This window comes from Odontesthes bonariensis, chromosome 3 (assembly GCF_027942865.1).
Source record: "Odontesthes bonariensis isolate fOdoBon6 chromosome 3, fOdoBon6.hap1, whole genome shotgun sequence".
Taxonomy (NCBI): Eukaryota; Metazoa; Chordata; class Actinopteri; order Atheriniformes; family Atherinopsidae; genus Odontesthes; species Odontesthes bonariensis.
Window position 1 is genome coordinate 25,986,334 of NC_134508.1, and position 23,111 is coordinate 26,009,444.

Sequence of the window (23,111 nt, forward strand, 5' to 3'; positions counted from 1 at the left end):
TAGTTTTAAGTATATTGGCCTAAAATATGTTTGTCACTATCATGAGTATGATGAATGTGTGATGAGTGTGCTTACACGCTATAAGTAGAAGGGTGAATGCATACATACCGTACGTGGGTGTATACGAACAATAGTCCTATACACTGTTAAATTTAGCAGTCATAGACAGAAAGGCCATGCCAAATAACCATGGTGAAAAGACTTTCTGCTGTAGTACCTAAAGCAGAGTGTGCATGTGTGGGTGCTTGTAACACAGTAGGATGAGGTAAGGTCTCAGCGGATTACTGAACAACCTCTAGAGGAGACAATAAGAGGCCATCATGGGGAGAAGAGAGGGGAGAAGCCAGAACAATGAAATATTAATGTGTTTACTGAACAGTTGTTATGGCAGCCTAGTGATGGTTGAAGGATATTAAAAGTACACAGAGCAGCTGACAGATTCACCTAACTGCAGCGACCCCTGCCATCTTCAGAGACCACTCTAATCAGCATGCACCTCATCGCAATCACAATCACCCGCAGAAATGATCATCGTCGCGCTCTTCATCACCATTTCCATCCTCGCCATCAACGCTTGTTCATCTACATTATCGTTTTCATCGTGCAACAGAATCGTGCTGCTGCAGGAAATTGAAGTTGGCCAGATCAATAAATACAATATAAAATTAAATTAGCTGCCAAGATGAAGTAAAAATGTGCAAATGTGGTTGGATATAAAAGCAGAGGTAATGCTTTTCAGTAAAAAAAAAACTTATATTTTGGACACAAGCAATGTGATGAGGCCACTGCTTCCTGTTACGGTTTTAAAAGTGAGTCAAAAGAGGTGAGTCACATATGCTTTGATGTGCGTACCTTTGTGGGTCTCTAAGTGTGTGTGTGAGACCATGACATCATTTCTACAGTGTCTAATCAGGAAGAAAGGGAGCCAGGTTTTGCAAGAGGCTGTAATGGAAACACAAATGACCTGCTTTAATAAGGAGAAACATGATACCTGCACTTTTCCCACACTTAAAACAGAGACACAGAGCACCTCTACTTCGCCTGTGAATACACACAGCCTCGCAAAATGCAAACAGACGCAAATGTATCTTGGCTCTTTTGAAGTTTTATCTTTCCTCAGCGAAGGATGGTGATTCGGTGCATAGCAAAACTCCATCTGTTCATTTCAATATGAATGGGCATGTAAGTTTGGTGCCGCTGGAGCGACAGAGATGTGAAATTGCGGATGGCAAGCAGAGTGGCCCCGACACGCAGGGTTAATTCAAACCGTCTTTGATGTCTGCCTGTGTGTGAAATGAGCTGTTGGTCCAGAGTTCACACAAGCACATGCCAACACATACATATGCAGTCATACGCTCATATACACATGTTCTAATCATCACACCAAATACTCAAGAGACCACTTATGAAGCCACATGACATCAACCACACAGAAAGTAGTAAGTTCATATCACAATCAAACTGTCCAGAACCAAAACACCAACAAAAGTTCTACTTTTGTGTGTCAGTGAGCAGTAAATCCATTGCACTCTTTGGGATTTAACTCCTAAGCATCCCTGAACATTCACTTCACAGCATCCACATGACAATAGTAGCTAAGCCGCCCGTAGGCAAAAACAGACTGCTGGCTTACACACAAAACCTATGTAAAGCAGATGGTTCAGCTATACAGCACATAGAAAACATATCTGACTGATTAAAGTCACACAGTAAAATGATGGACAACTACATTGAAACTGGGGACAAAATTACAGGAGAGCATATACTCGGATGTCACTGTTCTCATAACAAACCATTTACTGACGTTAGCACACGTTAATTCACATCCTTTTTGGTTTATTTGAAATTGAAGGTACTGAATAGTACAAAACACAACATAATCCGTGACATAATGCAGAAAGTTGCTCAACAGTTTTGAGTAGACTGTAAAACTGGTTGGAAGTAAAGGGAATATTTCTTATTATCTTTCACTTTGACTGTGAAATGACACATATAAAAGAAGTAATGCTACTCTCTTTGCCTGTATTCACTTTAATGCGTGATGGTGACTCATTTTACAACATCACACTTTGAGGCGCATCAATATTTTTTACTTGCCTGTATTCATTGAAATGCTTCAGGTCCACAAGCTTTTATGGTTAAAAAAAAAATGGGAGGTTTGGTGTCTTCAGTGCTTTTGTTTTGAAAATTACTATGGAGGAACCAAGGTGTTATTGTGTCACCGCAAGTAAGGTGGAAACAGTTTAAATCTATTTTCATTATAGTCATACATTTTGTGGGCACTTAAGTAACCAAGCCCCTCTGAATTTCAGTATAACTGATTCATTTCGCCAAAATATTTTTTTTAAATCATCTTAAAAGTGTAGTCCAACATACAGTTATGCTATGGCAGCATTTTAAAACAGCTCGAGTAAAAGCTCGAACATCTTATTCAAACAGCTATGAAGATTGTGGGCAAAAAAAAGGAACTTTTTAAGGCTTTATATGAAAAATATGTTCGTAAGAAAGCACAGAAAGTTTAGAAAGATACAACACATGATCTAAATCCTGACTTTGATGAGAAGCCATCAGGCAAAAGATGTATGAAGCCAATGGACAGATCAAAGTTTTAGGAGAACTCCTTCATTCCATCTGCAATCACAGTATTAGATTATTAGTAAGTGTAATTTGTGTGTTTTAGTTTGAAACCATTGATGGGTGTTGTGGAGAAAAAGGAGTCGGAACCGCGCGGTCAGCCTCTCATGGGGAATTTTATTGAACAAACCGTCAGACATGTGCATTCAGAATGTCCGGAAATTCCCTCTGACCTCAGTTTGTGCCAAGCCTTTATACCGTTCTGTATCATACAATGCGTACGTGGCTCAAGCCCAATCTCTCTAAGTCGCCTGGCTTTCGCCATTATCGTAAACAAGCTCATTCTAACCTTAAACAATATTCATATGGACCGAACAACTAGGCACACAGTGTAATTAGGCCATGTCATGACATTTCTCTCCCACATGGGCAGTGTGGTGATAATGTAACTGGTGTCTTTGGGAATGTTTTCCTTTTGTGATCGTGTATGTTAAAGTTGTTACAAATGTGCTGTATGATGCAGTCGCTTTTTAGCCCAAGACAAGTTTCCCTATGGAAAAATAAAGCGTATCTTATCTTTACTTTATGTGACAGGGGTGCAATACTATGCGTGGTTTCACTTAGGCAACAAAACTGTGATTAAGGAGACACACAGAATGTGATTTTTGTTAAGAGTAAAGAAACAAGTCGTGTCTTTAATTTAAAATCAAAAAATCCAACTTCGACCACCGTTCTTTACATATGTAAATAAAATGTATTCATCATGAACAAAATTTGAATCTTCTTTTACCCACATACATCATTCACAAGTTTGTAAATTTGTTATAAGTATGAAGACATGTACTCATGTAAGTGCTTGTGTAAGAGCCATTTTATAGCCTCAGAGTGGTATATGTCTGTGGTGCAACCATTTTTTCAATGCATACGGACAGAAATCCAGTCCTCTAATAAACTTACGACGAACAGTCTCAGTTGAGTTCGCTACTCATTGATCAAATGAAAATACCCAGGAGGGGCCGACAACAACTTATTTCATAACCAAAAGAACAAAGCACTCAAACTATAAATAACAAAAAAGCAGAGGTGGAAAAACAACAACAACAGCTGCGCTGAACAATCTTCAATATCTCAACACTTAGTTTCACGCCACCAAAAAGCAGATCGTTTCCCACTTCGATTTCTGTCTTTTCAGCTACAGAGCAAAGCTAAAGGATGGGACCAACAACGTTCCACAATTTTATGAGACAGCCCAAGTGGCAGCAAAATGCTATAACACAGAATTGCGTCAGCAAGTCATCACTGGAGATCTTAAAGCAGCAATTGTATTGGTGGAGCACAAATCCCTTCATATGACTTAGCCCTGGGAAAAGAGCCAAAAGAGGAAATGAGAGTGAGTCCAACTCAAAGCCAAAGAAGGTAGTGGCTAGATTGAGGAGGAAGGAAAAGCTTCACCTCCAGCTTTTACAGAGAGAGAGAGACAGTGAACAAGGCAGAGGACATTGACGTCTTGGGAATAAAAGCACTGTAGGTAGCTCTTATGAAAACCCTCCTCAGATGGCAGTGAAGAATCCTTACTGCCTACATGATCAAAAATTGAAACACTTTTCTAAGTCTTCCACAGTAACTCTGCATTTAAAAACCACCCACCACTGAGAGAAGCCAATTAAGGTTATTCAGAACTGTGACCAATCAATCACAGACAAGTGCAGGTGGGGGAGGAAGAGAAAAAGGAGAAGACAAAACCTTTGAGACATCAGTGCATCCAAACTCTGGGACATGCAAACAACAGCAGCCATTAAAAAATTATATAATTTGATGACAATAGAAAGTAAACGTCACACCTACCATCTCACACGTGCAGAAGCACTCCCTCTGCAGTGGAATGAATAAAGCACTTCACACCTGGAATTTTCTAGGGCATCACGCCACTCTACATTACCACTGCAACCCACTCAGGGAACTGTACCTAGTTGTTTCCCTCTGTCAAGCACAGATAGCACCAAAGACACGTCATGTTCTTTCTGAAACATCAAAGAGACGGCAACTGAAAATTACACAAGCATGTGAACACACACTCAAATATACGCAAATAATACTGTAGAGAGCCAGAGACAAGGAATAAAGATTTATAGCGTCTGCAAAATACAGCATCACTCTCTGACAGGGCTGGTACTTTAGCAGACCCCTAATCCTATTTTGACACATAAAGCTACATTGTCTTCCTTTAAACAAGTGCAAGGCCTTCTTTTCTACTCTAAAAGCCACTAGCAGCATGGATGCATTGGCTTTTGTTTTCCTTGAATTCATCAAACGGCAATTATTTACACAAACACAGTCCTCAGAATGTACCACAGAGGATGTCAGTGAGATTCAGACGTCATCACTATCTCTGTTAGATTTGTGCTGACACTAAAAGGGTCCCCAGACCCCTACTCAGTGGGCTTTTAAAGCTCCATCCTGGTAATTTACAGCACTGGATGAAGTCAAAGTGATGTACTGTAAAATATCTCATAATATGACCTGAGAATACATAAACACACGCAGCATCCAACAAGGAACATTGTCTTTAAGGCCTGCATTATTCGTCTCTGTCAGCTGGCTTTACTCAGACACCGAGCAGTTAAACCTGAAGACGTTAAAAAACAGAGATATTTTGTTTCATGGTAGAGATATCAAGGAACTGCTAAATGTTTCAAAATGAAACACTTGTGAGGTGAGGTGATATACAACCCACTGCACTGTACTACAAATAGCTGAGGACTGACTGAAGCTACAAAACTGTGTAATTCAAATTTACCTTCACAGCACATATTTTCAGTATGCCGAGAGGAATATCAGCAGTTGAATATGGCTTAAAAATAAATAAATAAAAAGTAAAACGGAAAATTAAACATAGCGGTTCTACTTTTCTAAACTGTCACTATTTTACTGCAAAGCTATTTCAAGTAATTAATTTCAACGACAACCCATGGTTATCTGCATGCAGTGCTGGACTTTGCAAATATATGCATTTTTATCGATATAAACACCACAAACCAGTGCCGAGCCATCGAGACAGGGAGCTGAGGAATCCTCGTAACCTTCCCCAGTGTCAGAAAACCAATAAAAAGGCAGAAAAATAAACACAGTCTGTTTGTGTGGCCTTCTGTTCTCTTGTCAGCCCAGGGGAGGCTAAAGCTGGGAGTAATGGTGCTGACCAGTTCCCACAATGCTTAACACTGAGCCGACCACTGGTTTTATGGGCCTCTAGTGTCCACAGCAATTTTGATGTGAGTTTTGTTTTTTGTTTCGAGTAAATACACAGTAAATGCCAGAGTGGGCACAAAGACAGACAAAAAAATTGATTGCTAACAGACCATGTCTAAGCTTTCACAACCCTGATGTGAAACCCTGATGACTCTGGAACAACTAACAGGATTTGAATGACAAACAGAGCCAGGTAACTGATATGTATATTTATCTGCATACACAAATGGATGGTTAAATTGATAATGAATGGTGGATATTTCCTGCAGTATCACTATGACATGATGAGAGTAACTTGACCTCTTAAGCTACGAGAGGCCAAAGTGTACCTTTTAAGTTGTAACGCTCACTTTGAATTTAGCACAGTGTTAAAAACGGCAGACCCCTCATTGATCAGATATTTCTAACCCACCGGTACTGTGGGCATTCAACACAAAGGACTATTGCTAAAAAACACTGAGAAACCCAGCAAAAAGCTTTGCTGCCACCTTTTACTGCCAACTTTCTAATTATGACAAGACCACAAACAAAATTAGAAAATAGAATACTAATGTTCAAACTTTACCCACTAAATCCATCACGAAAGCTTGTGAGTGTCTGTTTTCAGTCTGCTTTTTAAACAAGACCAAGCTTTGTCTTGTTTAAACGTAGCAGACCTGTGTTGTTGCTAAAACTGAACCTCGTGGATCAACTTCCACTGATCTGGATTTGAATACAAATTTACCTGTTTTCACTGAACCCATTTGTTTAAAATTCTTCCAAAACATGAACATTTTCTGGAAAACATTTCTATTCCTCAGCCTTTTTAAGAAACTACAAACATCATATAAAAACCATTTGAGAAGTTGAAGCTTTGGCTTTCATTGTAATTTACTGACTTTGTTTTCATGCTGGTTAATATTTTTTCAACAATTTAGTTGAAAATGTTGGGCCAATGCATGCATCATTCTTTATTTTGATTGGACAAAATTGTGTTTGAAGGGTGTCATACTCGTGGCGTCATGTGTGTAAGACCACAGACTAACACCTTCCATCACCCCTCCTTCGACCTTTTAAACATTTGTAGCCAAATCAACATTGAACACTACAAACAGGATCGGTAACAAGTGACAGCCCTGACAGCACCATCCGGCGCTCACAGTAAACTCTACTATAAGCTCGACTTTGTTCCCAGAATGTGAACACAAGTCTTGCTTTGGTTTTACAGGGACCCAATAGCCCTGGTACCTTGTACTGCCGCAACACCCCCCCCAGAAACCCTCAAAGCACACGGTCGTAAGCTTTATCAAAGTCAACGTGACACATGTAGTCCAGTTTATCAAACTCCCATTACTACTTCACTAAATTGCAGAGGATAAAGATATGAAAGATATGGTCCACTGTTCCCGGGATGGCTGAGTACTCTCCAGTCCCACCTTTTAAAAACCACCCCGGTCTGGCAGTCCATAGGCATTGTTCTGGACCTCCAAGCAACATTTAGGAGGTGTGTCAGCCAAGACAGCCACAAAACGTCCAAACCATTTAGCATCTCAAGGCATCCATCCCGCCCAAACAGTGGGAAGCTTTTTAACTACCAACTCAACTTCTGTCAAGTTGATGGAAGCATCTTTCCCTGAGTCCGTAGACTCCGCCTCCTCAATGGAGGACATGCTGGTCAGATTAAGAAGATGAACAAAGTGCTCCTTCCACCGCACAATAATATACCCATTTCGCATCCACAGTTATCATGTAATGAGACATCATAAGACATCAAGCATTGATATCATTTCATTCTAAGATGTAAGCTGCACCTATGTAGGGGAATTAATGTATTTGAATAACCCATTTTGCATGATTACCTTGTCTTGGTATAGCCTCGTCTTAGACCACATTTTAAAGGTTTGACATTTGATAGATAATTCCTTTAATGGTTTAATGAAGATCCAGTCAACATACTAAGACTAGCATTTCTAGATGCTAGATAACATACATGTAATGAAAATGAACTTTTCTGTTATTTATGCATGTTTTCATGTAAATTATATTCCTGTTTTGCCTGCTGTATGGTGAACTTGTTTATAAGGGCCATTGTTATTATCTATCCTTTATTAGCACTGTGATAGGCATTTATGTCGAGAAAACCCAGTTAGCTCAAAAGATACAGTTCAGGTTCGATCCCCACTTGGAATGACATTTGTCTTATGAATCTGTAAAATTAAAATCAAAATATAGACACAAAAATTAAGTTGAATCAATTTGTTTGAATTTATACTTCTTACTGATGACAAACCTTAATCAAGTCCAAATATCTTAAACTTTAAGATACTTAAAGACTTAAAGTAAATAAACATGTAAAAGAAATGTATCTGATGCCTTTTAAATATAACATTTAGTGGCTGTAATCAACAAATTGGGGCTTTTAATTTACCTCAAGGACTCAGAGAGTAAAAAAAACGTTTGAAAGGAAAAGTGCAGTGACTCAAGGATATGCAAGTCGAGCCATTGCAAAAGAAACCAGAGCCTGAGCGTAAGCAATTTAGCAGAAATAGCCTGTGATGTTTCAAACAACCAGTGAAGAAGTAGCTGTAAGGTTGAGACCAGAAGATAGAGGGCGGGGTGGTGGGTGGTGTCTGACAACGGAAACCAGAGTGCACTCTCTCTTAGACCTTTAAATGTATCTTCACATGCTGACAGAACATACCATCAACTCGTCTGTTAACACACTATAGGCTAAAGGAGCTCTTAAATCAAGAAACAAAATAATAAACTCTAATATAATCATCTACTGATGGATCAACATGACGGGGATGGGGGGGGGTGTTGATGTCTAGCAGAGCGCACATTTGATTATTAGAAATGTCTGTGCTCAGCGAGTATGGGTAAATCCAAAAGTCTGTTTGTTGGCTGTGAGCAACATACAGAGATGGAGGTAGAAGAAGAAACCGTTGAAAATGGCTTCAGGCTGCATATAACATCACCCTCAAGTAACAAACAGAAACCTGTGGAGATCAAATGGAACAAGAGGTTTCAGCAATATAAACAACAAAAAAGGATTCCCCGCATACACACGCACACACACACAGTCATAAACATGAGCATGAGCATGCACATGCGCACTGGTAACACTAGAGGCAAGAAGGAACTGTTGAACTGAGATAAACCTGCTGCCAGCATGTGGTCAACAGGCTGACTGATGTTGTTGACAAAACAGCTCACAGACACGGAACGAAGAGCAAAACTGTCAAAAAGAGAGGAAAAACAAACTTAGCAAAATCAAGCTCATGTAAAAACTGAGCAAATCCAATACCTGTCTTCCACCGGTCAGTCCTGTGTTCACAAAAGGTATATTGATCTCGATGCTTTTCTCAGGTTTCCAATAATTAGGAGCAGCAAACAGAAAGTGGACAATGCATGAAGGCAGAGCCTCAGAGCTGTGAAGTGCCAGGGCAAACCTATACCTATTCCTATGCAACAGCCTTAATTATTCATTCTGACTCAACTTTACTCATAGAAATAATTTTGATTTTAATTTGGGTGAGCTATTTAAACAAATTTTACACAAAATCTCCACTTAAAAGGCTTGCTGTGCTGATGCTGTGGATAATGCTCTGATCTGCATCTGCATATCTGCATTGTCTGTTTTTGAGTGCAATGTATATTTTAATATACTTTAGCTAACACACAGGTTTCTTCTTTTTTCACTCAGAGTTCACTCTTCACTACCAACCTTACAATGCCTTAGATTTACAGTGTGAGCTACTAGCAAGGGCTCCATCCCAACCTGACCCCGGGTTAGTGATGACATTATTAGCTGGAGCCACCTTCAGCAGCTTCAACAATAAAATGCATTGGTGTTAACAATATAATAATGTCATACAATGAAATATTAGTCCTAAGGTATTCTTAGAATTAAGAAACATAATATAAATAGTCTCATCAATCTGTTATAATGACGCTATTCTGTCATTCATAAATCAATTTCACATTAACAGAAACACTACACCACCCAAATGTACAAGACTGCAGTACATCGAGTGAGGTAAAGTGAATGAAGTGAGAGCTTTTTTCTTTTCTTTTCGTTTAATTTTTTTTTTTAAATTGTGTTACGGCCTTTTAGAGGACTTTCCAAAAACCACTTTATTTTTGTAGCACAAGACGTGTGCAAACAACAGAAAGAAAATGAAAAAACACTTTATAGGAAAATGAATGAAAAGAAAAAATACACATTGTAGATTAAAAAGAGTTGTTATTTTCTAAAAATAATGTTCAGAGAAACAATATATATAAAGCAGGTAAAAACAAAAATGCTTGCAATTAGTAATGTATTTTTTATTTGTCTTTACATTTCCAGTTATATTTTCTTTTAATCTTCCCTAATTACACATTTTACCTTTAGAGCTGGTCTTGTGTTTAGCATTGGTGCGTACCAGCAAGAGGGGTCCTGGTTCAAATCCCGGTGGGTTCTGTCCAGGTACTCCGACTTCCTCCAACCATCCAAAATCATACATGTTTGGTTAATAGGTGATTCTAAATTGACCCTAGAAGTGAGTGTGGGTGTGCATGGTTGTTTGTATCTGTGCTGTCCTGTGATGGACTAGCAAAACGTCCGGGGTGTACAATGCCCCTCCCCCAATAGCAGTGGGATGGGCACCAATGGCGGATTGATTTAATATTTTTTTGTTGTTTTTTTAAATCATCTTTCCACATTTGTTGTCTTTCTCTTTTACACACCTGCTATTTTCTGAGGCACTCTGATCACTTAAACTTTACTGTCTTGTTTTGTCTGACTAACTCTAAAACGACACAAGACAAAAGCACCAAGTCTTCCCTGGAAGGATTAACTGCTCTGCAATTTTGCTGTAGTGACTAAAAGGTTTTTCAGTAATAAAGATAATCATGATTATTGGATTTATTGAACTGTTGGTGCTCTGCATCTCTGTAATAACAGTATGTGGGCGAAAAAGGAGCACTGTTCCCGTGTGCCTTTTAAAACTGTTCTGAATCAGCCTGAGGATATGAAAACAATGCAAGTGTCCACCACGCCTCTCATCAACACATACTGTAACACATCAAACACAGCAGCACACAGGATAATGAAGAGGATCAAGACTAAAAACAGTATCCGTCTGCTCACGTTTAAAATAACCAAATCTTGTCCCTCCCCTCAATCTTTTCATCCATCTTTGTCTCTAAATATACACAAAAAACTGCCTGAACATCCATCTCGATTGTCAAGCCATTCTTCATTCCCTCGCTGTCAAAAATCCCACCTTCTCTGCTCTACAAGCCGCCCACTCTCCTCGCCTATCTGTGCTCCACACTTCCTTTCGAAAACTTCCACCTCTTCTGATACATCACTCAACCGCTATCTTCCTGTCACTCCCCCAGGCAAAAATAACATCTAGGCCAAAGCAGAGAATATAAGAATGTGATTTTAACAACTTGAGATTTTATATAGCTTTTGACACACTCAGTTGGCACAAATTACAATACATGAAAATAATTATTTCCAGTTAACCCGTTCAAAACGTGCTGACCTCTCTTGACATTTCACCTTCATTCATCCGCCACTTAACTTGTCAGAAAATATAAGAACCAGGGAGAACTGAACAGACCACATTAAATTCAACTTAGTTCCCTTGTCTCTTCCCATGTAAGACAAACTCAAAAATAATTTGCACACACTTTACATTTTTTGTCTGCGAGAATAAACTGCGCATGAAGAGGAAGGGGGCGCAGAGGGAGGCAATCTTGTTACCAGCCGGCATAGCCCTGGGAAGATTTCTATCTGACACACGTATAGAGAGAGGCATCCATTTAGAAAATGGCTTTTCTAGGCATGCTGGGCCATTTAGCACACCCTGTGACGACTCCTGTTTGGGGCAATGATAAATGTTCTTTCACACTCAAGTCTGTGCACACAGTCAGGCCAGCACATACACATGCACGAACAGCCATATGGGCGTTAACACAAGACACCACTGGGATGGACATAAAATAGAGACTGGCTCCATTGAGCCAGGCTTACAGAAAGTACTTTAGACAGTTGTTGAGTGAATTGGTATAAATCCACAGAACTTACATCGCCCCAAGCACTGAACACCTTGACAACATCAAATCCTAGATTTCAGTCTCACTGAGCTCAGATCAATTGAACTATATAATAAAGTATGTCCCAACATTATGACAAGCAATGAGGAGACATCACAATTAAACCATTTATATAGAGCATTACTCTTCACATCTGGACAATATGAACTTGTGATCATGTTTTCTAAATTTTTTCCCAATGTTTTGATAAAGTTATTAAGATATCTGAAAATATTTGAAAAGTGTGAACAAAACTTCAGAATAATACATTAATATAAGTACTGCTGCAGTAGATTATTCTCCAAAAATGATTTACAAGAATGATTTACACGATTTGTGAATTTTTCGATTCAGAAGACTTTCCAACTGACTGTATTCATCTTTACAATAAATCAAATCAAATCAAATTTATTTGTATAGCACATTTCATGTACAGAACAATTCAAAGTGCTTTACATTAAATAAAATCATTGCAGCAGGGAGTGTAAGAAGATTTAAAAATACATAAAAGAATATAAAGAGAAACAAATAAAATAATTTAAATGAATTTAAAAACAAGCAACAGTCCAGATTAATTAAAAGATATCGTGCAGATTTCAGATTTCTAGGTTTTAGACACAGATTAGTTTTCTTGTTTGTCTGTGTTGCGTGAATGTTTTGTCTAACTGTTTTGATTTTTTGGCAAAAAAAGTTGGCAAATTCGTTGCGGCTAGGTGGAGGAGGTCTGGGTTTGACTGTTTAGGAGGATTTGTGAGTTTTTCAACCATAGCAAACAGAGTTCAAGAATTGTTGACATTCTTATTAATCATTTCAGATAAATGCAGCTGTCTGGCCTTGCACAGCTCATTGTTATAACTACGCAGGCTTTGTTTGTACAGCTCATAGTGAATCTGAAGCTTTGTTTTCCTCCATTTACGTTCAGCTCTCCTGCATTCTCTTTTCAGGTTTTTGACAGTAGTGGTGTTTCTCCATGGGGTTTTCTGTTTGATCAAGGTGCTCTTGATTCTTATCGGTGCAACAGCTTCCATTACATTCAAAATTTTTAAGTTGAAATGATCCAGCAGTCCTTCAACCGACTCTGCGCTGATTGATGGTAACATAGCTATGGCCTCCCTAAACTGAGCACTTGTTTTCTCATTGATGTACCTCTTCTTAACTGAGAAGCTGGTTGTTTGAACATTCTTAGTGATCAGTAAATCAAATAAAATACAAAAATGGTCCGACAAGGCCAAATAAATAACCACAACAGAAGAAATATCAACACCTTTAGAAATAACCAGGTCCAGAATGTGACCTGGGAGGTGGGTAGGTTCTGTTACATGTTACCACAAACCAAACATGTCCAGCACAGAAGAAAATTATTTGGCATTACCATCCGTCATATTATCTATGTGAATGTTAAAATCCCTGGTCAAAATAAAATGGTTAAAATCAGTCGAAATAACAGACAATTATTCAGAAAATTCATCAATAAAACTTGCACAGTATCCTGGGGATCTGTAAATGATTAAGAACAGGATTTTAGGAACACCCTTTAAAATAAAACTAAGATATTCAAAAGAAATTAATTCACCAAATGAGATCTCTTTACACTGGAATGTATCTTTAAATAAGGCAGCCTCCCCCCCACCTTTCCTCCCATTTCGGCATTTATCCATAAAACTAAAGTTTGGGGGGGCTGTTTCATTAAGAACAGTAGCACTTGTGCTCTCTGTTAACCATGTTTCTGTCAGAAAAAGAAAATCTAAATTGTGTGAAATTATGAAGTCATTAACTAACAGTGACTTATTGGACAGAGATCTAATATAAAGTAAGGCTAGCTTTGTGGAGTTTACACTGGTCTCTGTTGTATTCTGAGTTGTACGTGGTACCGTTAACAGATTAGATAGATTCACCCAGCAGGCTGACTGTTTTCTATTCCTTCTCTTACTAACTAATACAGGAATCCTACTGGGTCCCAGCTTGTTCTCAGAACAGCTGTCAGTAGTAGGACTACTATAGCAGGGACCCTGAATGCATCATGGCATGGTATCTTTGTTTTGAACTCTGGATGTTGTGCTGCTTCTTGAACATCCTGCACATCCCCCTGTGTCCTGCTCTGCCAGGACAGATGATGTAAGAGGAGGAGGAGGGGGTGCCCTGCGTTTCTTGGTTGATGGTGGTCGCTGGAGTCCTGGCTGGGATAGAGATATCCTTTTGAGACCTTGGGTGATGTGGAGTAAAGGGTCTGGTGAGGGGGGAGGGCTGGGGGTTGTTTGCCTCGCTGCTGTGTCCTTCAGTCTAATCTGTACAGTTATGTTTGGGTTTGCTGTCCCAACAGCATGGCTTAAGTGTGCACCAAGTAATCTGCATCCAGTTCGATTCGGATGCACGCCATCAGGTCTAAAAACCCTCCTTACAGTTCCAAAAGATATTAAAGTTATCAATGAACTTAATCCCGTGGGCGATCCACGCATTTGACAACCAATAGGTTGAAGGATAGGTTTCTTTAGAGGTAGAGAAATTCTCCCACCTTATGCACATCTTATCTTGGTGCCGAAACCTTTGTAAAAACTCATTGGGTCTCAATGGTACCAAGTCTGAATGAATAAGCACGGTTACATGCAAAGTTGAATCAAGGTACAGTTGCAGTTCGACTTGGCCATTGATTTGATCACAATCCTTGTCCCAGTATGCTAACCTTCAAGACCAAAGAAATGCTTTGAGCAACTGCATTTTGACATGTAGACCTGATTTTCAGTCACCTTTCCTGATGCATTTAGCCATCTGACAAAGGAACCTGATAGTGAATAGCAGCTTTCCTGGAAATTCAGCTGCATTAATATACACTTACCCTTTACCGTCTGTACCAAAAGATGCAAAACATGGAACTTTGGCGTATGAGCAGAGCACCTAGGCACATTTGAGTCTGGCTGAGCTCATAAACTGCACAATCACATTATCTGGATGTATTAATCTGGTTTTGAGACGCTTCAGTTCATATGATGTTAGTTAGACTGGAATTCAAAAGTCCAGTTTTGGTCTGAATAAAACAAATTTTCTAGTGTCATGTGAATGTGTTTTTTACAGCTTTGGAGCTACATGATTTCTCAAACAGCAGAAACATCCTTTCGCCATGAGAAGCCATGTTACTTTAGAAGTCTACTGCTGTGTATATACCCACACTGCTCAATGGGCGCTCTGAAAAGAATATTTTCACAAACTGCAAAAGGTAAATGTTTTGACAGGTAAACGCTCTCTGCTTTGTTTTGTTTACACTGGATGAGTTCTAAAAATCAACCTCTTTCACTTCCTCTATCACAAGCTCTGAGTATCTGCCTTATATCCACTAATGGCCATTACCCTTTAAACCATCACAATCCCTGACAGCTCACTTCCTTTACTCTGGGATCCATCAATGTCGCCACCATACCACCAGCTATCACACAACCCCCTGTTACTGCTAGCATCCAAGCCACAGGCACCATACAGGCTGGAAGAATCACTCTCACCTAAACAGCAATCATGAAGTTTTTATCTCAGGGCGCACAACGATCCCTGCAGCATGGCAAATACGCACATGGCAGAAATATGATGAAATAGTGTCAATAACACTATACGCAACCATCTGCTCAGCCACAAGACACACACGTTACACAGAATCTGATACAGGGATGTGGACACAAACGAGAAAACCCATGTTCTGCTGATAGTGTCCTTGTCAGCCAGTTAGTGTCACTTAGTATCAGGACTTTCATGAATTTCATGTGTTTCCTTGGTATTAACACTTAAAAACCTTTCTTCACAGGACTTCATACTTTTTTTAGACTTAAGAAAGGCAGTACAGGGACTTCAGGAAGTCTACAGGTCTAAAGAGTGAACAAAATATTTATTTAGAATACGAACAAGAAAAGTCTTAAAAAGATCAAGATTTTCTGCTGTGCTTCTACAAACACGCTGCCTCAAAGGCACACATGCACTTATGTTGTACAACCTAGCCCATCAAAATCTGATTAATAATGCAGAGAAATTGCAGCGTCACATGCAAGCATGACGTCAACTTACCGATCTCATCTGCTGAGTCCCAGTGACGTGCTGAAGAACCTTTTCCAGCTCCTTCTCGATGCGTCCAGCCCAGTGAATCATTCTGGAAAATAAAATTAGTCATTTAATCTGTATCCCTCAACATTATCACCTAAACATGTCATCACACGAGCCTTCATTTCTCTGTCACTGCATGTGAGTGAGTGTGTCTGTAAGATAGTGGCAGTGAGTGTCCCCATTTTTGTGTAGCTCCTGTTCTGTTGGCAAACTGCCACACTCTCCCTTGTTTCCGGATCCCTATCTGGAAGTATCCTTGTCCTATCTCTGCTAATGCCTGAGTTAGTCATCAGCACCTCCTTTCCCTATCACATCTTGCATATATCTGGTCAGCCCTGGCAGGACTGGCAGCGAACGTGCGTGTCTTGCCTCGGCTGGGATCAGTGGCTCTGCAATAAAACTGCTCAGGTCTGACAGAAGTGCACCCTAAGCAGGAGCTGATCTCCATTAGAAGGAGCCAAGTTTGGAATTAAGAGATCAAACGGTCGGAGCTCATCACTGTATATCTCCCAGAAAGCAACAAATGGCTTAATGGATCGAGATTTGTTACTCTAAATCATTCTAAAGAAGCAGCAGGAGCCAACCTGCCAACCTGGATATTTGTGCTGTAGACTCCATGTGCATGGCCAATGATAAGTTCTCACAGAAAAAAAAAAAGGTTTTTGAAACCTCATCATTCAGAAATCAAATCAATAATTCTGTCATGTGTTTGCTAGCCAACCACTGAATATGTGCCAACCTTTTCTTTTCAGCAGCCTGCAGATAAGTAATCACTAGCATCAACATCACAACAGTCGTTTGTCTTTTCATATGATGACAGAAACAAATGTCATCTTTAAATGTCAGATTTGCTCAAAAGACAAGAGAGAAGACAGAGTTATTAAATTGCACAAATCTGCCAAACAGTGACAACATTTGCCACAATCACCAAGCTGCAGTGGGCCTCATCGGGAGAGAAGCAATGGAGCAAACACGCCAGCCAGTGTGAGCGTTGCCTGCTCGTTTATGTGGACACGATTAAGAGATATAAAGAGGACTTCCAAAAGGAGTACAGAGGAGGACCACTGTGGAGAAGTGGCTGGCTATGAAAAGGTCACCTCAGTATGGAATAAAAACAAGATTACAGTCAGAACTGAGCAGTGCTGGATGCAATGACACTAACAGTGAGGGACAACAACTCTTTGTGTGAGCCAGACAGGTTTCCCACACAACTTCTACACATTTACAAATACATATATTCATTAATGTTTCATATTACTGTACATCTGTGGATGACATACAGTAATCTCTTTGAAAAGTGACATATTTCTTATAAATGCAATGGTTCACACATCTAATGTCCTTATCATTAATAAGCTGGCAGAGTTAACAAAAACTGCCCACTTGCAAACTTCAAAAGTATTATACATATTATCTAACACAGCATGTTAGCCACTGGTTTAAGTTATCACTGTGTCAATTTGGATATCTGACTCAATATCAAAGGACAAAGTCAAGACATAATACTTATAAGAATAAGGATAATAGGCAAATAATGTTCATTTTGATTCTGTCGCTCATCCTAGTCAATGATATGATTTAATTAAATATAGGGCAAAAAGCAGACTACTAAAACAGTCAAGTAAAACATATGAAATACACTATTACAACTGTACTAAAATACTGTGAAATACTGAGATAGAAAAACCATACTTTTGCTTCATGTCACAATATAAGAATCTGTGCATCACCATCCATCTCTAAACACACATACACATATGGACATCTCAGCCAAACCATTTCACCCGCCAGATATTCAATTACATTTCATGAAATAAACAATCAGGCGCATCATATATGTGGACTGATATCTGAATTCTACAGGCTCTCATCCGACTCGTCACATGACTTCACAACCTTTACAAGTCATTTATGTAAAGTACCTCCTAATGACTTGAGATTCATGTTGGAGTCATGCTAAATCAAAGAAGAAACATATTCTACAGTCCTAAATACGCAGAACTCCCCATATAGTACAACTGCTAAAATACCAGGACACGCTTGTTTGGTGAATTACATGCACTACTAGGGCCTGATGCTAAATGAATGCTTGGAGACCTTCTGTGTAATGAAAGCTGTGATCTCTTTCTAAAACAAAGAAGTTGTCATGGTGCACCACATTAAAGCGACTGATGCACTGTGGCTCTTTGTAGTCTAATGTAGTATTCAAATTTTGCCATTTGCCTCCGGTGTTTTTGATGTATTTTCTCTGTATTATGATTTATGTTAGCCAAACATTATAGAAAAGCAGAAAATGTGATGGCATGAGTTTGAATGGACGACCTGTGCGTCAGCCACATACTGTCATTCTGTGCATTTTACTGCAATGGATCTCATCATTTGAAGTGCCACGCTCAAATAACTATTAGGGCAGAAGGTGGAGTATTTTTGGGTGTGTGGAAATAACATTTTGGGGAGAAAGCTGTTGGCATTTTACTATCGTAAAAAAGATTTTACTTTCCTAGAATACAGTTAAAACATCCATTTATATTCCAACTATCAAAACAGTTTTCTCTACATCATTCAAAAATGTGGAAATAACCTCCTCTACGGCAAACAATACAAAATACAATAACTAAAGAAAATTGACCATTTCAGGAGTAAGGGGGGAGAAAATGTTCACTTTCTACACTGCAGTGAAATAAAACTGCAGGACAGTTCTTCTTATAGATACGCTTCCTCAGGTAGAACTCAAACAGACACCTCTGAGCTGTGCGTGTTATATACATCCAGTAGACTCCCATAGTCCCATAGACTCCCAACTTCAATTATGTGGTCAATTCTGAACAAACATCACAGTAATGTGGGTGACCCAAAACCCAGTTTATAAATCCCAAGAGGCGACTGGATATAATACAGACTTAAACAAGGGCACAGACTTGAGGCGTACCAAGTAATGAGATTGCTTCAGCATAAAAAAGGTAAGCAGTAAAAGAAACTGCATCAAGGAAAAGTCGAGAAGGAAACTGGCTGTAAGATTTTAACCACCGTGTTTGAAAAAAAAAAACTGACAATTGTGGATTTTAAAATAGTTTTTTAAAACAATATGGTTTAAACAAACATGTGATTTTGCCCTCAAAATAACCCAAGTGGAAGATAAATGGCCTGAATCACTCTTCTTTAAAGAGCTCAAGTAATCAAATCAACAATCCAGTTAATTGTAATTTTGGATCAATCCACAGTTATATAAAGGATGTTATTTTTCCTTTGAAAGTCACCTTGGCCATCAAATTAACAAAGCCCCTCAAGACTTTCAAGACATAATCCAATGGGTGCATTACAGAGAAATCCTTTAGATTCCTGTCGTTTATGTGAACCTGCTTGACAAATCGTTACTACAAGCTGGAGGTTGTGTTTACATCAGATCATCCCGTCACGGCAATTAGAAACAGGGAGACACAACATCTGAATCAATAATTCATAGATCTGGGCGACTGTTGCACTCTTAGAGTATATATTTTAGAACGGAAATGCAAAAGAAGTCGATATAAGTCCTGCTGCAGAACTCTCACTGTAAAATAAGATATTTCTGGCTTAAGTCGAACTTTTATTGAATGGACGACGCACAGGTGGCAAATTGTTGCAGCAAGCATTTGACTTGCCTATGCATGCCCTCTAAATGTTAAACTCTTAAGACTGGATGAAAAAAAGCACTGGGCTTTAAATTCTAACTATTGATACAAACTATTTTTTCCGACAGGTGCGTGCTGAGAAAGTGCAACAATAGTTTTCGTTCTCTTCTATGGATGCTGCTTCTTTTTGTGCCTGCGGTCCCTGAGATAAAACATCACTGTGTTGCTGTCCTCGTTTTCTACTTTAACATTTCTAGATTTGGTCTCTGTGACAAAATGATACAGTTTAAAACATCAGTGTACCCCTCGGAGGGATTGATGTTCTTTCCAAACAGTGCGTGCGCAGTATCAATAAGACTTAATAGGTGGCTAAATTGGATGTTTTCTCCACATGTAGATAGAGCAAAATAACTAAAATATTATTTTTTTCATTTCATTCAGTGTTTAAATGATCTAGTCGCTTGGGGGGGTTATTCGCCTTTGGCACGTGTGTGCGCTCCCTGTAAGCCTGTTCTAATGTTGACGGTGACAGACTGAATAAGAATATTAATTTCCACGATACCACAAAAACAAAAACAACTATAATGTGTGTGGGGAATTATATCCATAGCGCTGCATCAGATGCGGAAGCCGAGTCTCTCTGTGAACATCAGCTCCTTCAAGGTAAACGGCGCTGCATGTGTGCAGGCTTGTCGGGGCCACCTGTCCTAGTTCAGCGCTCCGCATCTCGCTTTATCCCCCAAACCGCGCAGGGTACTTACGTGTAGTGCTGAGGGAAGCGTTGGGTCCCGACTGTCGGCGAGGAGATGCATATGAGAAGTACAATTTGGATTGCGAAGAGGCAGAAAACACCGACTGACTGCGTGCAGATCGCCATTTTCCATTAAATATTCAAGAAACTGGGATAAATAAGAGAAGGACCGGAAGGACAGTCTCACGCAGCTGAGCTAAGAAACCCAGCAACAGAGAAAGTGAGTGGTGGGAGGCTGGCGGCGGAGGCTTCTGGACACTTCAGCCGGCAGTGAAATCTCAATTGGTGGTGCGCACGTAGAATTGACCGCCTTGGACACGGGAGATGAGGATCAGGAAGATGCTCAGCTGCTGTTGCTGATGTGCCTGCCTGGTTGCCAGTTCGCGCACTCGCTGTCCTCCCTCCCTCACCGCCACCGCGCACATTCGCTCTTTTTCTTTGCCACTGTCTCCAATGTAACAACCACACGGAGTGATGCTTACTACGACGCGAGTGTTCCCAATCTTTCAGAATAAAACCAATGTACTTTTTAGGGCACCAAAAGGCGCAATAAATAACCGTGTGCATTTGTCAGTGGCCTAATTAAATGAGTTGTACTCTCAGAAAATGCTTTCTGAAAATCTCAGGGCCACCACTCAACAACAGTGTTATGTAACCAGAGATGGTGCTCTTATGTCCTCAACTTACGGCAGCGACAAAACTCTGGGAAAGTGCTGCTATTGTAGCCTATGTGTTCAATAGACGCACAGCCTTGACGCCACATTATGATTTGTATTGTTTTATTTTGTAAGTTTTAAGTCTCAACTTCCTGTATTTGTCTATCTGCGACACTTGATTCAGCTGTTGGAAAAAGCGGTCCTTCCTCCACAAACAGCCTATTCCTGTGCGATAGACGGGGGCGCGCATCAGGCCACCTCCTCTTCCTCCTCCTCCTCCTCATGTTCGCAGCTCTCCACAAACTCTGGATTAGGAGCAGAAATCAAGGCTTTACTTTGCTAATTAGAGACATGACTCTAGAGGGGCCTATTGTATCAACTGGAGTGTAAACATTCAGCAGTCACAGTGGGGCTGCTCCCCAACTACATTTGTTCTACTTGTTAACACATCTGGTCCAAGAATGAACTTTTGAATGAATGAAATAATTAATAACCTCATTCTGTCACCAAATATTTAGATGGAGGGCCTTTAATCCTATTGAGAGACTGTGCATACTTTGTTTCTCACAAGTGGTGACCTCTGAATAATTATATTAATAGGTTTATTAATAAGATACGGTTTTGTCATTTATTTCCCACAGACACACACTAAGTGAGATACAGTTCATTTTAAGTGGTACACAAGGATGAGCGGTGCGCTGAAACCTCAGAGAAAATCTAATTCAGCATGAAGTCACCCTCTGGAAAAGTGACTATCTCCCTGTGTCAGCTGTGTGTGTGTGTGTGTGTGTGTGTGTGTGTGTGTGTGTGTGTGTGTGTGTGTGTGTGAACTTGTGCATGTAAGTGTCATTGTGTGCGCACCTGTATCTGTCGTATTGCTTCTTCCTGCAATCCTGTTTGTTCTCCAATCTTGTGTCAACTGGAGGGCATAGTAGGTGTGACTCCTTTGAGTTTAAAAACAAAGCCTATTTTTTAGGTTGATTCATTTGAATCGATTTTTACATGCAGTACTTCTGCTATATTTGTATGCATTCTCAATGTCAGAATTAGGCAACGCTGTCCTTGAGAATACAAAATGAGGGTACAAATCCTCCTTTTTTCAGAAATTTCATTTGTCTTAAAGTTAATGCAGAGGTGCAGGACACATGGTCCCCTCCCTCAGGTGCTTCTGGGGGAGTCTCGCATCTCTCAGCTCATATGGCGGGAACAGAGAGACAGCTGGTCTTGAGGCTGTGTTGTCCTTGGCTCAGTCTGTCAGCAGGGGACACACAGGTGCTCTGCTACAGAAAGCTACGCAGCAGTCAGCAGGGCTGCTGCACAGCATTGCCGTGTCCTCTGTGACAGAGAAGAAGAGGCTGTTGGTCGAAAAGACACACTACGGGGCGCAAACCTCAGCAGGACTGGGAAAATCCACCTGATAGCAGGGACAACAAGCTATGTACATAGATGTCACGAGTCATTCAGTCAGAGCAAATATATGTGCTTGCTCCTCAGGGAAATCAAGAATAAAATCTGTTTATATTCCTCAGAGCCACAAATTAGACATACTGAACAATATACACCCTCTCATCCACCCCTTCAAACAAATCTGTGAGAAGCAGGAGACAGCCTTGTTTTGATTTATCATTATTTCCTGTGCAGAAAAAAACAGTCTTCATTGATGGCTACTCTCACTCATTAATTTCCCTAAAACCCTTACATCCCATCATGACACAAGCAAATACTGGCAGTGATATAGCTTCAGCCTGGTTGACTCATACCTAATGTTTTTGCTGACTTCTTTCATTCTAACATGCATTAGACCAGAGGCCCTCGAGGACCGGATGTGGACATCCCTGCATTAGACAAACTTTTATCTCAATTTACCTGTAGCCAAGAGAAAGATAAAAGGACACAAATTTAATTTTGAATGAGTGAACAGCTTTGCTCACTGAGAGAGTAGTCATGAGCATGGGTTTTTTTTCTGAGCTGTGCGAATAAAACATCAGGGGTGGAGTTCTTTCGGGGATGATCATGATGCCTGAGTGTGCTGTCTTACAGGCCCAGGAGGAGGCCGGCTAACATCTTAAACTACAATGTATGATGACTTTTCCACTCTCCGCTGTGTCACATTAACTTTGTGTG

General features: G+C 39.9%; 1 protein-coding gene across 6 annotated transcripts in view; it reads right to left on the minus strand.

Moving 5' to 3' along the window:
- cacna2d2a (calcium channel, voltage-dependent, alpha 2/delta subunit 2a) overlaps positions 1–20,771 on the minus strand; it is a 150,463-nt gene extending 129,692 nt beyond the window's left edge. For 4 of the 6 annotated variants that reach the window (XM_075461280.1, XM_075461279.1, XM_075461277.1 and 1 more), the window contains exons 1-2: positions 20,342–20,770; positions 15,934–16,015 (exon numbers count right to left, since the gene is read on the minus strand). In XM_075461280.1, the coding sequence (XP_075317395.1) occupies positions 15,934–16,015; positions 20,342–20,457 (198 nt within the window). In that variant the 5' untranslated portion in view covers positions 20,458–20,770. Of the gene's footprint in view, positions 1–15,933; positions 16,016–20,341 lie in introns of all 6 variants that reach the window. The other 2 variants (XM_075461278.1, XM_075461276.1) reach the window with 1 other exon arrangement.
- Positions 20,772–23,111: the final 2,340 nt, after the last annotated feature.